Below are 15,712 nucleotides of genomic sequence, written 5' to 3'. Positions count from 1 at the left end.
CACTGATTTCTTCTTTTAACATTGTGAAGCTCTACTTAGAACCTTCTTAAGATCCAATAGTGCAAAATGCAAATTCTTACAATTTTTTGACTGGTCTTAAGATTTTGATCAGGAGTGTATGTGACCCAAGCTGGAATGAGCTCATTCAGGCTGCAGCGCAAAAGAAGTGAAAATAAAAAAGTTTTCTTGGACGTCACTGAGATTTATGTAAAAACGAGTCCCTAAACACACCATCCAGCTAGCCCAGCTGCAAAAGCAGAAAACCGTCCAAAATCTACAGCTGAATCCTAGTTTTCTAACACTCCTTAAACCTGATCATTTGAATTTCCTTTTTTCTGAAATTGGCTATTTTTCCTCTGCCCGGCTGCCGCAGCGCCGGGAAATCCCTTCGTATAAGCTTGGGGATAACAGTTTCTAAATATACAGCTCAAATTCCCAGTGGTGTCCGTCCGGACCCAAAATATATATATATTTAATCGACTTTCCAAAACGGCGCTCTCGTAAATTAAACCGGCTTGTCGCCAGGTTGTAAAATGGCAAATTTCAATAAACTACGCCTCATTTTAAAGCTTTTTAGTCAGAGAATTTGAAAAGGATAATAGCTCAGTATTGACGATTTAAAGCATATAGGTAAATGTTACACGGCCTTAAGTAAAGTTTTGGCAGCAATGTTGAAAAAAAAAAAAGACAACATTGTCAAATAAACTGGTTGCTTTCATGAAATAAGCTTTTTTTTTTTACCAGTTTATGAGTATTTGTGTTTAAATCACTGAAATCCGCCATCTTTATTGTGTCCGGTTCTTCAACTCAGACAGCCTTCGTGATTTCGCCCTCAGCAGGATCAGACATGTTTCTCACTGTTCATCGTGTTCAACAGGCGTCAAAGTCATGGGGTTCTTTTAACGTAAAAGAAAAAAAAGCTGTATCTGTCCAGTCGGGAGGTTTTAGCACCGGCATTTATTCACTTGTTTACTGAGACTGGAAATGGTAATTTCTCGCGTTTCTGCTTCGCTCACTCGCAACAGAAACAATCATATTGCTCTCCCCCGAGGAGGACGCCGAACCCTCTAAACGTTGTTAAAAACTGCGTGGCCCAAAATTGGGAAACGGAGCAGGAATCCAATAAAATCATCCTGCTGGCATCCCAAACTGCTGTTAAAGTCCAGAGAAAGCACGACAGACGTGTTGTTCAGGACCGGACACACCATCGTCTTGTCCTCACTGTCCTCAACTGAACTAGTCTTTTGCTGATGTAGGATTTGTCAGCTGTGGTGTTCTAACAAAAGAAGAAAGTCCAGCGTTTCAGGACGGATGGCGGGACATCTAAAATATCTCACAACAAGCACTAATGGGTTTTATGGCATGCCAGAAGACCAAAAAAGGTCAATTATATCTAAAAACTAGGCACATAAATCAAGTCTTTTGTTGATTTGATATCGATGTTTGATTATTCTTTACGGTCCATATCTTTGCCAGCTTTATTGGGGTTTTATTTTGATGTCGGTTTGCACTTCAGGTCGGCTTTATTAGTTCATCATATTTGGTAGAACTTGTCCTGTTAGGCTTTAATCCCCATTATAGATTTTGGTTAGAAAAGGTAGAAGAGGTATCTGTGTCGCAGCTTTGATAAAAGTTGCTTAAATTATTTAAAAACTGCAGAAATGTACAGAAGCATCCTGCTGCCACTCCAGCAAAACTTTAAAAAAGAACCATATAAAAGAGATAATAATGTCAGTTTATTTATTCTAACAAAATGTTTTTTAATAACATTATAGTTTCATGTTTTGATATAAAAATATATATATTTTTGCTTGATTACAATAGTCCAGGGCTATTCAACTGGTGGCTCAGGGGCCATATTTGGCCCACGGATGATTTCATTTAACTAAAACTAAATTTTAAATCAGATTTGTTTAAAAAACAAACATTTTAAAAGTCTGAAAAGACAAAAATTTCCATCAGAGAGCTGATACTGTTATGTAGATGATCTATGACAGGACTATAGAACTGCCAACAAGTTTCTTAAAAAAAACAACAACTAGATTTTAAATCGTAAATTAAATTTACGTAATGACAATAATTGCGGTCCAATAAAATGTCCAGTCCCTGAGATGTTGGCTTTCAGTAACTGACCCATTGAGCAATTTCATTAAGTAGGAATACATATATATTAAAAATAAAATTCACATAATTATAGAATATCATTTACACTGTGAAATACTGAAGGAGGTATATACTGTAGTAACAACTAGTAAAAATACATAATAATAATAAAAACATTCTGAGAGAGCATGAAAAATTATTTCTTGCGCACACATCAGATTATAATGTTAGAATGTAATAACATTTATATTGCTAAAACAACAAGCATTTCATATAACACGACATGACTTTTATTTTTGCTGAGGCGGCAGCGACGTGTTGCGTTTGTTAATATCATAATTAATCAAATAATCCCTTTGATTTAGAGTTTTGGACTTCTTGGATTAGTTTGCCGTTTCGTCATTAAATTAATTAAAATATTTTTTTTTTTATCTCTCTGTGTTTTGCATTTGTGTCATAAGGCGTGGAGACAGAGGCGAACCCAGGACGCAGACTCATCTTAAAACACAAATACTAATTTATTAGAATAAAAAAAAAAACCAAAACAATGGGCTGACGAGGCAGCAAAACTAATAATAACAAAAATCCAAAATCAAGAAACAAAGCAAGGCATAACCAAACGTGACTACCATAGACAAAGTGGAAAACACAGCAAAAACGGAATGACCCAGGGAATGAAGAGCAAAGACGGGTATATTATATATTATAGTATATAAAGGCTGAGGATCAGGAGGAAAATGGGCACAGGTGAGTGATTACAAACAGGTGAAAATGATGGCAGTGATTAAGTAGTCATGGTAATGTGGGTGTGGCATGAGAAACTGGAAAGTAACTGAACAGCAAGGAATGAGAGAAGGAGGCGTNGGTGAAAATGACAAGACATGAACACAAATCCAAAAGACAAACACAGCAGAACAAGAACCAGAAAAACCATCAAACAAAACACCAAAACTATGACATTTGGGTTCTCTGCTCTGCAATAAATTATAAAGGTGTGTTTTTACTCTTATTGTTGTCAGTTTTTGGCAAATTAGTTTAAAAAAAAAACACTATATTTTTTATTTTAATACCACAACTTCTAGTTAAATTGCTGTTTTATTACTAAAGTTAAGCTATCCTAAACAACGAGTGATGCATTTTCAGATTCTGTGAGCTTTTGTATTTTAGTATTTTTTTTCAATTAATCTTATTATTATCGACACATATTAGTGTGTCAGACTCGAGAAAACTTCTGGGGTTAATTTGCTTCTTGAATAAATTAAAAACACCCCAAGGTTAAGAAGCTCAAACTCTTCAGATCGAAGGACTTCATGAACTGTGGTGTTTTCTAACGCCTCACATATTATCGATCTGACTTTTTGAAGCTCTGTTATTAATTTTGGGAACATTTATTGTCTTCTGGCACTGTCCTCTGAAGTGTTAAATAACAACAACTAAAGATCTGTATTAGTCCTGCCTTTCGCCACAGCTGCCAGCTGTTACAAATGATTTATTTGATTTTATTTAGATTATTTTAGCTACTATTTTGACTGTCTCCGCTCATGCTTAGATATGTCTGGTTTTGTGATTTTATTTAGATTATACATGATTCATTTAGAGTACACATGATGGATGTGTTTTTCATTTTTGTGTGTTTCATTATTGGATTCTGTTTTTATTTCTGTTGTAAAGCACTTTGGATCGCCTTGTTGCTGAAAAGTGCTATATAAATAAATCTCACTTCACTTCACTACAAATATTTTCTATTGGTGGATCTATCTTAGTTTATGTCCAAATTTTGTGCTCCATAGTTGTGTATGAATGTCGACTTAAAAAGGTGTAGACTTCAGGTTTGAATTGCTCGGTTAACTCTAATTTCACTTTACGGAGCTGCTGGTTAACGCAGGAGCACGTAGGGGACAATGGTTGTTTCTACAAACAGATAACAGATTTGTGTGAATAATTTAGATTCTGACGCATTTGTCTGTTTCTCCACTTCCCGATAAAAAAAAAAAAAAAAAAAAAAAAAGAGTTCACCAGCGGCCACAGCAGCAAGAGATGAATGAAGCAATCAGCAACATTTTCGTCATAAAGCAGCAGAAAATGGGAAAAGTTCTGCATCACAGCAGTTACATAACCGCTCCACATCTCCCCCCCCTCCCCCTATCCACCCCCGAAAAAACCTCAGGACTACAACGTGGGATGCTGAATGATTGGGGATGAAAGAGAAACGGGAATATTGAAGGAGGCACCTCCTTAGGGCACTGTTTGGAATTCGTAAGGCGCCGAGATGTCCAAGCTGAACCCGGAAAGATAAAAGTCGTGAAACAGGAAGAAAGAAACAGAAAGTGGGGTTCACACAGATGAGTTCAATTCTCCTCTGCGACTTCACAAATGCTTTAAAACATGTTCTTTTTAATCGTAACACCGACACACGCTAAGCTCTGCGTGTACGTGTTTTAAACCTCTTCCTATAGGTCAGACAAAGAGTGAAGTTAAAACAATTCAGAATTTACAAAAACAAAACATAAAACTACTTATTTTACATGTTTTGCCTTGTTTGGATGTATTTATATGCAATTCAGATCGTGTCCTGCTGTCAGCTAGCTTCCATCTTTTTATATTGGCAATGAAAACTCGTTTGGTGGCTGACTGATATTTATCAGGCTACAGCGAGCGTGACAAGTTGGAAAAAGACGGACTCTCCCCACGATTTAAAAACCCCCACACAAGACCAGGTTTATTTGTTATTTATTTGAGGTTATTCATTTATTAATTACCAGGAGCTGTCGATGATACGCCTGTATTATTCATGACAATCTTCTAATTAAAGCTATGTGTATTCACACACACAGTACAGCTATAGATTGATGGTATAAGTCAAAATAAAAACTATTATTTGTGTTTTTGACAGCAACAAGGTCAAATCTGCACTGGGGTGCTTGGGGTAAACGTTGGTCATTCTAGACATTTCAGCCTCCTGGGTAGTTGTGGCTGATGATCTAATTGCCCCGATATCATCAGGCTGGGTGAACTGACCCACAGAACCCCACCTCAGACCATCCAGTTTATCCCTTTCGGGTCATTGCTCATGTTTAAAATCTTAAATATATATCGCGTAAAATCCCTTTAATGTAAATTTGCCTTATTTAAAAGAAGAAATTTTTTTTTTTAAATCACATGTAGACCCTACACCAGCGCAGCTCTACAGAGTCCATGTTTCAGCTGCTTTTGGAAGGAAAATGACATACGTGCCACAGACAGGAGAGCCCATCCAGGCTTTTAACAGTGAGCGGTGTAAAAGCCTACATCTGTAATGACACAGAGATGCATCAGAGCTCGTGGCTGGTTGACTTTAATGTGTGAGGGCACTCCGTTCCATAGGCGCCTATTAGGACTAGGAGAGACAGGCAACATATTTTACTGTAACGTCTGGGTGTATTTAAGCAGGACAACGCCAGAATTCATTTTGTACAATGTCGTAGAAACATGCATACTGCCCGCCACCTTTAAATTAACCTATAGCTGTTTTTGTCCAACTTTGAGCAGCTACTCTCAGCTTCTAACACCGGATTTTAGCTCAATATCTGTAAAGCTGACTGAGCTACAGCCTATTTATAGAATTAAAGTCTATTTAACAAATCTATACACTATGTTTGATGCTGCTGATGTAAAGCAGAGTCAAATAAAAATATAGTAGTTTAGTGTGGAGCTCATAGTGCCACCTCTTCAACGAGCGGCGGCGGCGGTGACTCCTCTCATGTGGCTGTGAGGCGTTTTACGTCCCCGCGACCTCCTGACCTCGCCGTAATGACTCGCGTCCTCGCCGGTATTTGTTTGCAGTTGTGTCTTTGTAAGTGACGACGTCATTATGGCGGCCTCAGAAGGGCGAGGGCGAGAAAACCGAAAAGGAAGCACAGCAGTACTCCTGAATACAGAGGTAAAAACTTTACATTTAACGAAACTCATTTAATACACTTCATTAAAACTAAAAAGGCTAACATTTTACAAAACACATTTAAAGACTGTTTTTCAGAGACGTCGCTAAAATCAGATTTTTGTTTGATGACTTCTAATTATAACGTGTTTTGTGAATGTCTTGCTTTGTTTCATTAAAGGTTTTGTATTTTAAATTGGTTTATTTTGTTTCTTAGACTAAAAATTTGAATAGTTTTTTAAATTATTGTGCTTTTACATTGCAATATGTTGTCCATTTCGTTTAGTAAACATGATTACTGTTGTTTCACATTCTAAAATGTTGAGTTTCTTCTTTTTTATGCTACTTAATTGCTTTGATTTTGCTTGAGCTTTAAATCTGATCAAACAGAAACACCAAGAGATTAAGACATATCACAAAAAATTGACATATTTTGAAAATGACTTCTGTTTTTGTTCATGTTTGCTGAACCTTTTTCTGATAGGTCATGTACTCTTAAGTAATTTCTTTAAGTTTTTTTTGTAAAAAATCAAAAAATCAAAAACACAAACTCAAGCTTTCTAAAATTAGAGATTATGGCTCAGATTGATGCTTTTTAGGGAAGATGCCACATTTTTGCCCCTCTGTAACAGCGCTGTAAAATGTTACTGCACATGACTGAGTGAAATATAAATTGGTGAAGAGCGGCTGTGGAGAGCGTAGGTAGATAATAAGACAAGAGAAAGAGTTTTGTTAAGCCTTCAAAGCTGAACAAAGGGGAGCCACCCACAAGCGGGCGCATGCTGGGTGAGACTGAGCTTTAATTTCAGCTACGAAAGAAGTTCTTCGTTTTGCTTTTGGTCGAGAAAAGCTCACCGCTAAACGGAAGAGCAGGTAGTGGATAAAAAACATTTATATTGTCGTTTGAACTCAAGAAGCAAGTTGTTCTATTATAAGTTGTATACAATGACCTGCACGATTCTGTTTAAGCAACGACGGAGTTCAAGCTTAAGCTGTGATATGTGTAAATATCGAGAGAAAACCAACACATTTTACGCAGTAGACAGCAGAACGTGTGATTCTGAGTGACAGTAATCTGATTTATCCACAGTGTTGAATTACACAAACTGCTTTGGTAGATGCGTGTATGTGTGTGTGCCTCTGTGAGCACTAATCCCTTCGACGGTATGAAGAGTTCAGCAACATGGTGCATTAAGAAATCTGATTCAGCCAGTAGGGGACTGCGTCTAATCCAAACTTCCACACAATACAGCTTAAAAAGTGACTCTTCTCATAAAGCAGATTTTACAAGAGGATTAAAAAAACCAAAGCAACACATTTGTGCTGACTGTTAATAAAAATTAATAATAATGTAATTTTACAATAATGTTTGGTATCTGTGGATGGTAGAAGGATTAGGAAAATAGATTTTAGGCGACGGAGCGTCGCGTGGAGGCAATGTGGAGGAGAAGCAAACAGACAGAGGCAGGTAAAGTAACAACAACCAAAAAGCACATCAGGACAGGTAGTTAAAAACCCAAGAAACTAAACAGAGCAACAAAATCAACAGCATAATAATCCCATCAAAACCCAACAGTGAACCAAAATAATGGAAGGTAACCTAAAACACAACAAAATCCCTATTTTATCGCAACAAAAACATCCATGAAGTGTCCTTTAGATTTTTATCATAAAGGCTGACATTGTTCTCATTTTTCTGGGGTTTCATTATAGAGCTTTAACAATTTATCAAAACGTGAGTAAAAACACTGTCCTTAAAGAACTTCACAGCTATGTGAGCGTTAAGCTACATGTTTAAAGATGACATTAATTTACAGATACCTGCAAATGATAAAAACTAACATTAAATCGGTGCTGCTTTTCTTTAGGAAGCAGCAGATCTGACTTCATCTGTTTGCCATGCACGCACACAAACACTGACGCACCGCTGACAGTTGTGCACCGGCCGTCAGACAGATGCTCGAGAGCGACGCCTGACTTATCAAATACTACGAGAGGCTTTTCACGTGCCTTGACAAGAGTGTTATGTGCACCCTCAGTCCAGGTTTATGAGGCGTATTAGAGGTAAGGATCGCTGGTGTTGGACTTTAACACAAATGATGAATCTGAGGACTTGTTTGTCTGCTTTTAAAGTTCTTTTTGCCTTTCAGATCAACAACACATTTGTAAATTAAAGGCCCAGAATTCCTTGAAGGAGTGCGTATCACCCGGCGCCTTTCATGCCAGAGTTTTAAACTAAGATTGTCTAAAGCTAGCAAGGCCACCTGTCTGCTCACAACCCATTCTTCCTCTGTATGTTCTTAATCCGTTAAATAAACGATGCACAGCAGCGCTATAGCTAACATGGTCAGGCAACGATCAAGCTAATTCATTCTTTCATTTCTCAACTCAGATGAAATAAAACATTTTATAACCTACATTAAAAAGATCTGCATGAAAAAGGCTATACCAATATTGTTATCCATATGTAAAAATGAAGAGTGATTAAAATCCTAAAATCGACGATCTTTTGACGGATGCCGGCGTTGCGGGGAGCTGGCACTTTCCACTGCTTAGCTCAGGTGCTATCCGCGAAGGAATAATCTGAAAATTTACAGCCAATCAGAGCAATTCCTCAGCTTCAGCCCAGCGTGAGAACAGGAAGTTCCAGGAAGTTAAAACACAGGACTTTCTGTTGCTGCCTGTTTAAGAACTGTATTAATTTAGACCGATTCTGATGGTCATTTTTTGACAATAAATTAGTAACCAGTAGACCAGTTTTAAAAATTCAAATTGTGTTGATTTGTCTTTAAGAGATACATCTAAATGGTATCAAAATATGTTGTGTTTGACGAGGTTATAAAAATCAGGTGGCCTTGCTAGTTAAGCTGAGAAGAAAAGGAGTTTTAGTTGTTTTGGTCAAAACTTGTAAATGTCTTTATATGTGATCTCATGTGATATTACCACATCAAACCTTAGCCCAAAAACAATATAGATATAGCCATTTTTCTGCTGACTAATGTCGACTGGCTGCAACAGCCATCCTGACGTCAGAGGTAATCCGTTGTAGATGTATGTTTAATGATTACTTTCTGAGAGTTTCATTAAATTCCAGTAAGTGGTTCATGAGATGTTTTGACAACGTGACAAACGGACAGACACATACACACACATGCATACATAAACACAAGGAAAAACAGTATTGCCCTTTTACAATAAAACACAGCAAACAAGAGTACCACCAACGGTAGGAAAACGGGACAAAAAATTATAAGAGTAATCGAAATCCAAAGCCCAAAGTCCCCCACACGACAATCCTGAATCCATGCATCTAGAGTTGAAGCACAGAGTAGGTTTTCACAAAAGGTTTCATTAAACGTTTTGTCATTTACAGCTAACACACTGAAAGGAGGCAAATGATCTTGTTCACTGTAAATGCTGTCATCTGTTTGTATGTGTTGTAAAGGACTCTCAGCTACTACCACAGCTTAATATTTGTAAAACTAGGTCAGTTAGCTGTGGCTGATTATCCTGAACTAGGTGGACTTAGCTGAAGGTGTGAATCCAAAGATTACGTTTTGAGAGTTTCATTCGAATCCATCCAGTCAAATAAGTCAAATCTGTGATCGTTTCTGATCAAACTCATAAGAAATCAAGGAAATGAATGACTTTCACGTAGAGTTATTTTGTCCTGTTTAGTGACGGAATTTAATAAAGTCAAAATCCACAAATTAGACTCCAATGTTCCAAAAGCATATAATATTACATGCGAGACATGTAAAAGGTGCTTTTATTTTGCTTCTGTAGAGCCTAAAAACCCTAGAAATCCTTCAGAAGTATTACTTTAGTTTGATAGTTTCAGCTAATTCATTTTCTAATGACTTAAAAGGCAGAATTATCACATAGGAGAGTTTAAATCTTAGTGAATCCAAAAAATTTGATCACATAGCTGTGCATCTGAATAACTTTTTATGACTGCTTAGAAGTTTGTTCCTTTAAAATTAGCCTTTGTTGAATTTCTTTTTTCACATATAACCACATCTGTCGCTGGTATAAAGAGCATCTTACCTGCTTCAGATTTACCCAAAGCAACCTTTATTCTCCTCTCTGCTACCTTCAATATTGACTCAAAGTCCATGGCTCAAACACCGACCCATATCAAAAAAATAAAAAACACACACTTCTTAAAGGCTCTGGGCCCCCCTCAGCGGGGGCCTCAGACATGGACACATACAGCAACACTCAACACGACTCGGACAGATACGGCGATTATGTCATGCAGAGCTGTCATCGGGCGAAAGGTTAACGCAGACGGGGTAAGTGTGTGTGAGTGAGGCGAGGAACAAAGGGATGAGGTGGAGAGCGGAGATATCGACAGGTGCCAAGAAAAGCTACAGAGCGAGGACCCATCAGAAACACAAGCTTCTGCTTTTACATTTTAGCACACTTAAAGAAGATGAAAACACTTCTTTTCCTTATCGCTCAGTCCGTGAAAACTCTTCTTTTCCGAGCCTTTGATGCCCCGCTGCTTTCCAAGCACCACTCGCCCTCTCCTGACAGCCACCTGAAGCTAGAGCTGTCCATACGCACGCCTGCCTGCGCACGAGCACAACCCCCCCGACCCCACCCACCTACCGGAAGAAACATCCTCTCCGGTTCACCGCATCATCTGAGAAATTATAGACTTCCCACTGCTGAACGTGCTACAATATAATCAACTTCAGTTATTCACATGTTTTTAAAAGCATAAACGCAATATTTGTAATATACGTTATATATTGTAAATATGAACGAACAATAAACAAAAACTAGGATCCTCTCAAAACGTTTCATCAACAAGTTTAAATTAGAGCTTTTTTGTTTTTTTTGTCCCCTCCTTTACCTGTGTGGAAAATATTACATATATGTTAATTAACTGTGACTGAATTTATAAATGTGTATTTCAGCCAAGAAAAAAAAAAAGCTAAATATGTTACTCTTCTGGCATTAGAAGCTTCATACGGTCACTACTTTTACAAACTTGCTGTAAACTCTCCAAAGTGTCTTCAGTTGATCCAAAATCAGAGTTCTGTGGAGAGTCAGAAAAAAAGATCTGATTTCTCCAGTTTTAGCTCCTCTCCATTAGCTCCCCGTCCAATTCAGACTAAAACTTAAAGTCTTACTTCCAACGTACAAAGCTCTAAACAACCAGGCTCCATTTTATATTAAAGATCTTATTGTTCCATGTTTTCCTCACAGAACAGTTGGCTCTAAGACTGCAGGTTTACTTGTGGTTCCTTGAGTTTCCAAAAGTAGAACGGGAGGCAGAGCTTTTAGTTTCCAGGCTCATCTCCTGTGGGACCAACTTCCAGTTTCTGTCCGTGAGGCTGTGTCTACTTTAAAACCAGGTTTAAGACTTTTCTTTCTGATAAATCCTATAGTTAGGGTTGGCTTGGGTTTCCTAAACTATCCCTTAGTAATGCTGCTCAAGATGTGGGACTGAGCCAAAGTGAAGTTCTGATGCAATCTGCTGATAAATAACTTTTACTAATTAGCATTTCATAATGTGCTGCGTGTGAATGTTTTGTCTTATAATAAGAAATAATTGACTGTAATTAGATTTGATTCTGGATCTGTGGATTTATGAACTGGACTTGTTTTTGGGTTTTCTTTTGTATAATGCCCTTTATAAGAACCTGAACTGAACTGTTTAAGCTCAGGAGTAACAGGCGGTCACTTTAATGCGCAGTTTTATTAAGCTGTCTAAGATGCCGCACAGTTTGATGGGAAGAAACTCTCTGACGGTTCCCTCAACCATTTATTATAAATGTCAGAACCTTGAGCTTGATGTCTGACAGATTACAGAATATTACAGTCTCTTTTACTCCACTGTAAAATAAAACTGTGCATCCATGTCAACCTTTAAACTGCTCGGCCAAAAAAGAAACAACAAAATGTTACGTAAAATAAGCCAAAACATTATGACCACTGTATCACCGCTCAGCTTGTTATATTTTTCTCTTTTCTTTAGCGAGATCTGTTACTGAATCATTGCCATCGACTACGTTCATTCTGAGAGTTTCTGTGAAAGTATATAACTTTTTCAAACGCCCCTGAAAACATTTCGGGAAAAGCAACAAAAAGTGGCCTGTTTGAAATGTCTTCATTCATATTTTATCAGCTTTTCAACTTTCTGGGGAGTGCATAAAATGCATACAAGAACCTTGCATGTGTACCTCTTTGAATATCGTTTACAACCTGCACCGACAAAGTTAATGTGTTTTTTTTTTAATTATTTTTCAGTTCTGTTTATATAAGATGACCTTCGTGACCGTTCTGTTTTTTTTTTTCCTTGTGCAGTCAGTCTTGTGACATCCATGATGAGTTCAGGCAAAGACGGATCTGACCAGCAAAGTCGTCTTTCTGCAGACTCAGTGTGTTTGGATAACGAGGCCACGAACTAATGAGCCATGCACACGTCTGAACCAAATCCCCGCGGCGTCTTCAGAGGACGGACGTCACTGTGACTGTCGCTATTCTGTCAACTCATCATCTCTGAACGACAACAAGCAACACGCAACCCCAAACTGCAACACAACAAACAGAGAGAGTGAAAAACCCACTAATTGACTTTGTTGCAAGCCTTTCCGGTCCAAAAATTTGCCTAAATTCATATTTCTGAAATTAAATTGTATAAATAAACTTTGTACACTGTTGCAACTAAATAAAATATAAATACAGTATGTTTAAATGACTTGTGTGTGTGTGTGTGTGTGTGTGTGTGTGTGTGTGTGTGTGTGTGTGTGTGTGGCTTTTACTTCCTGAAACAGATGTGAGCTGGCACAAACCCCACTGTTATACTCCAGAGTTTAAATAAAATATAAAGCTTGAAGCCTTAATGGCAACTCTCCAAAGGAGGTTTGCATGAATGGAAGAAGTGCGTCCATCAATGGGAGCACACTCCTACGTGGGCTATAAAAGGTGAAACCATCTGAGACAATAAACTCTGAGAATCAATCTGCATTATTCCTTTATACAGTGAATGCTACGAGTTCATCTGCAGGAAAAAGTAAAGATCAGCTTCACTTCTTCCTAACTTTTAAAAACAAAGCTGTGTTTTTACCTGACAACTGGACCCTTAATTCAGATGAAAGTAAGTGCAGAGTCAGCAAAACTCCGCCTTGCTCCATCCCTAAATGCTGTGTATAAACACACGCACACACGGAAACTAACAGCAAGCAGAGCGATGCTGCTCGTATTATCTTTAATTAAAACAGGAGGCTGAACTGAGCCGTTTGCTGTGAAATTAGGAGCCAAGCTGCAGCATGCTGGCATCTCTCTGAGATAGAATCCGGTGCCATTACGTTCTGCTTTCCAACTGTGTGTGTGTGTGTGTGTGTGTGTGTGTGTGTGTGTGTGTGTGTGTGTGTGTGTGTGTGTGTGTGTGTCTGGGAGCGAGATAACATTTCATCGGTTAATTGCCGAACATGATGAAACAACACAAAATGTTTCTGAACTCCTGTTTTCAGCTATTTTCACAAAGTTGTGGTTGGTGTGTAGGAAAAAAAAAAAAAATTTCATTTTTTTACAAATCAATCAATGCCACATCTCATTAAATGAGGAAAGTTAAACGATTGCAGGGGATTATGAATCTGTTGTTTAGAACTTTAAATGAAAATTGAAACTAATCATCTAAATTTGACAGCTCTTTATCGCCTGTTGTAAAAAGCGTACAGTTGTCACATCTGTGTCCGTTACCAGAATTTCTCTTTAACCAGCAGACAAAAGTTAATGAAATTTGCAGAAACTAAGCACAGCTTAAAAAGTTGTCCATCAAACATTTAATTATTTACCCTTGCTGCTGCTTCTTTTCTTCTGATTAATAGAAACACAACTAAGTCTGAAGAAAACAGTTTCAGGTTATTTACAGGATCTGCGCAGTGTGTCACACGGCTGCACGCGTTTTCTTTTCAGAAATCCAGCGAGTCCAGCTGCGAGCCGGCTCATCAAACGAGCAGGAAGAAACGCTTAAAAGAAGTTTGATCGAAGTTCGGAGGAAAATTACCACAAAAAACAGTTACGAGACACTTTGCGAACTGAAGGCTGGGATGTTTAAGGAAGAGAATAAATGCTGTATATTCGCAGTTAGGTGACAAACTCACACTTATATCCCTTGCAATGTCTGCTTTTATCTGTTATTCTAGAAGATGCATAGTTTATCAGGCGCCAAGGGTTATTTTATAGTGATATAAAACATCAATACTATATATTAACAACATTTCCCTCCCTCAGGCGTTTTAAATAGTTACAAACCTGAATTCATTTTCATTCCAGGTACTGAATAGGTTGAATTATATTTGAAAGTGAAATAAAAGTGTGCTGGAAAACAACAAAGCCTGGTTCATTAAACCAGCTGTGAAAGCGACTACACTGAGGCAGCTGTCCGTGGTGCTGAACTTTTTTTTTTTGCACACTCGTCCTTTGTAGCACATCAGCACCGAACTCAAAGGACTTTGAATGACTCACACAAGAGAAATACAACTGTTTGGCATTAAAGGACAAACAGAGGACCTGCCATTAAAAGCTGACCTCGTTGCACAACATGGACATACTTGTTTTCGTTTTTTACTCACTGGGGGAATCACTCGCTCCAGCTTTTTTGCTGCTAACTGTTTGTGGCGAAGCTGGAAACTTTGCCGCCACTTCAGAACAAAACATTTGTTCAGTTTCTATCTGCACTAGACCTAATCGTTATATCAAAAGCTTTTAAAAAGATATGATTTAAAAGGAATGAGTCTCGATCCAAGACGACAGAAGGGAGCTGATGGGAAGTTTAGTCCAATTTCTTTTTTTGCCCATAAAAACAACTGCTTTCCAAAGACTCCCGTCGCCTTCTAAACACTCTGTGCTTCCAGCTGCCAAACTCTCCACAACATCATAATGCCAGTAGTGTCAGATATTCCTTTAGTAAATCCAGTGTCAGTCCATCCTCTGATGACAGGCAGAGCAGATAGTGGAAAATCTGATGCAACATAGATCAGGCGTTTTAGTTTGGTAACAGATTTGTGTTTTTTTTTTTTTTTTGGGGGGGGGGGGGTCGACTAATGATTTGCGCCAAGCATTTAACCCTATAAGCTGTTCAAAAAGGTCTCATCAGAAGAGACCTGCGCCTTAATGAAGAACATTCTCCCCAACTGTTTCTGTTCAACAGGGAAAGTCTAAACAAGGCCGTGCAGGTTACTACAGCCTGAACAGGTCTGCATGCTGCATTGGAGTTGATTTTCTGCAGCCTCTCTTCAGCACATGCGCTTTTTTTTAAAATCACACACACTACCACTGTGTAGTCAGTATCTGTGCTAATAAGTTTGCAACCCCTCTCCCTCCCATTCCTTTCTTTTCCACCACCACCCCCTCCCTGTAGAGCTCTCACTTGCTGCACAACTGCGATTGCAGAGGAACCCCAGCGACCAAAAACAGTGCTGTCTCCAGAGGAAACACACACATGGCTCACACAGTAACACTCAATAAAGACTTTCCCGTTCACACACAGAGAATGAGAGAACACACTCACAACAAACTCACCAGTTGGGTTCTTGTTTTTCTTGAGGCTCCTGCCACAAAGACACTGCAGCATATGCGATCCTTTGCTGAAAATGTTGTTCCAAATAAACCGCATGGATTTGGCCGAGACGGGGGAGGAGGAGGAGGAACAGGGGCTGGTGAAAGAGGTGGAGG

The 15,712-nt window shown here is 38.4% G+C and overlaps 1 protein-coding gene across 2 annotated transcripts in view; it reads right to left on the bottom strand.

Moving 5' to 3' along the window:
* LOC108244162 (fibroblast growth factor 14) overlaps nucleotides 1–15,712 on the bottom strand; it is a 63,308-nt gene that overhangs the window by 42,516 nt on the left and 5,080 nt on the right. The window contains exon 1 of one of the 2 annotated variants that reach the window (XM_017430101.3): nucleotides 15,560–15,706. The exons of the other annotated variant lie outside the window; for it this stretch is intronic. Within the exon in view, the coding sequence (XP_017285590.1) occupies nucleotides 15,560–15,653 (94 nt within the window). The 5' untranslated portion in view covers nucleotides 15,654–15,706. Of the gene's footprint in view, nucleotides 1–15,559; nucleotides 15,707–15,712 lie in introns of those variants that run through there. 2 annotated transcript variants of the gene reach the window in all.

This window comes from Kryptolebias marmoratus, linkage group LG23 (assembly GCF_001649575.2).
Source record: "Kryptolebias marmoratus isolate JLee-2015 linkage group LG23, ASM164957v2, whole genome shotgun sequence".
Taxonomy (NCBI): Eukaryota; Metazoa; Chordata; class Actinopteri; order Cyprinodontiformes; family Rivulidae; genus Kryptolebias; species Kryptolebias marmoratus.
The sequence above is the reverse complement of the archived record's forward strand: the minus strand, read 5'-3'. Positions and strand labels throughout refer to the sequence as shown.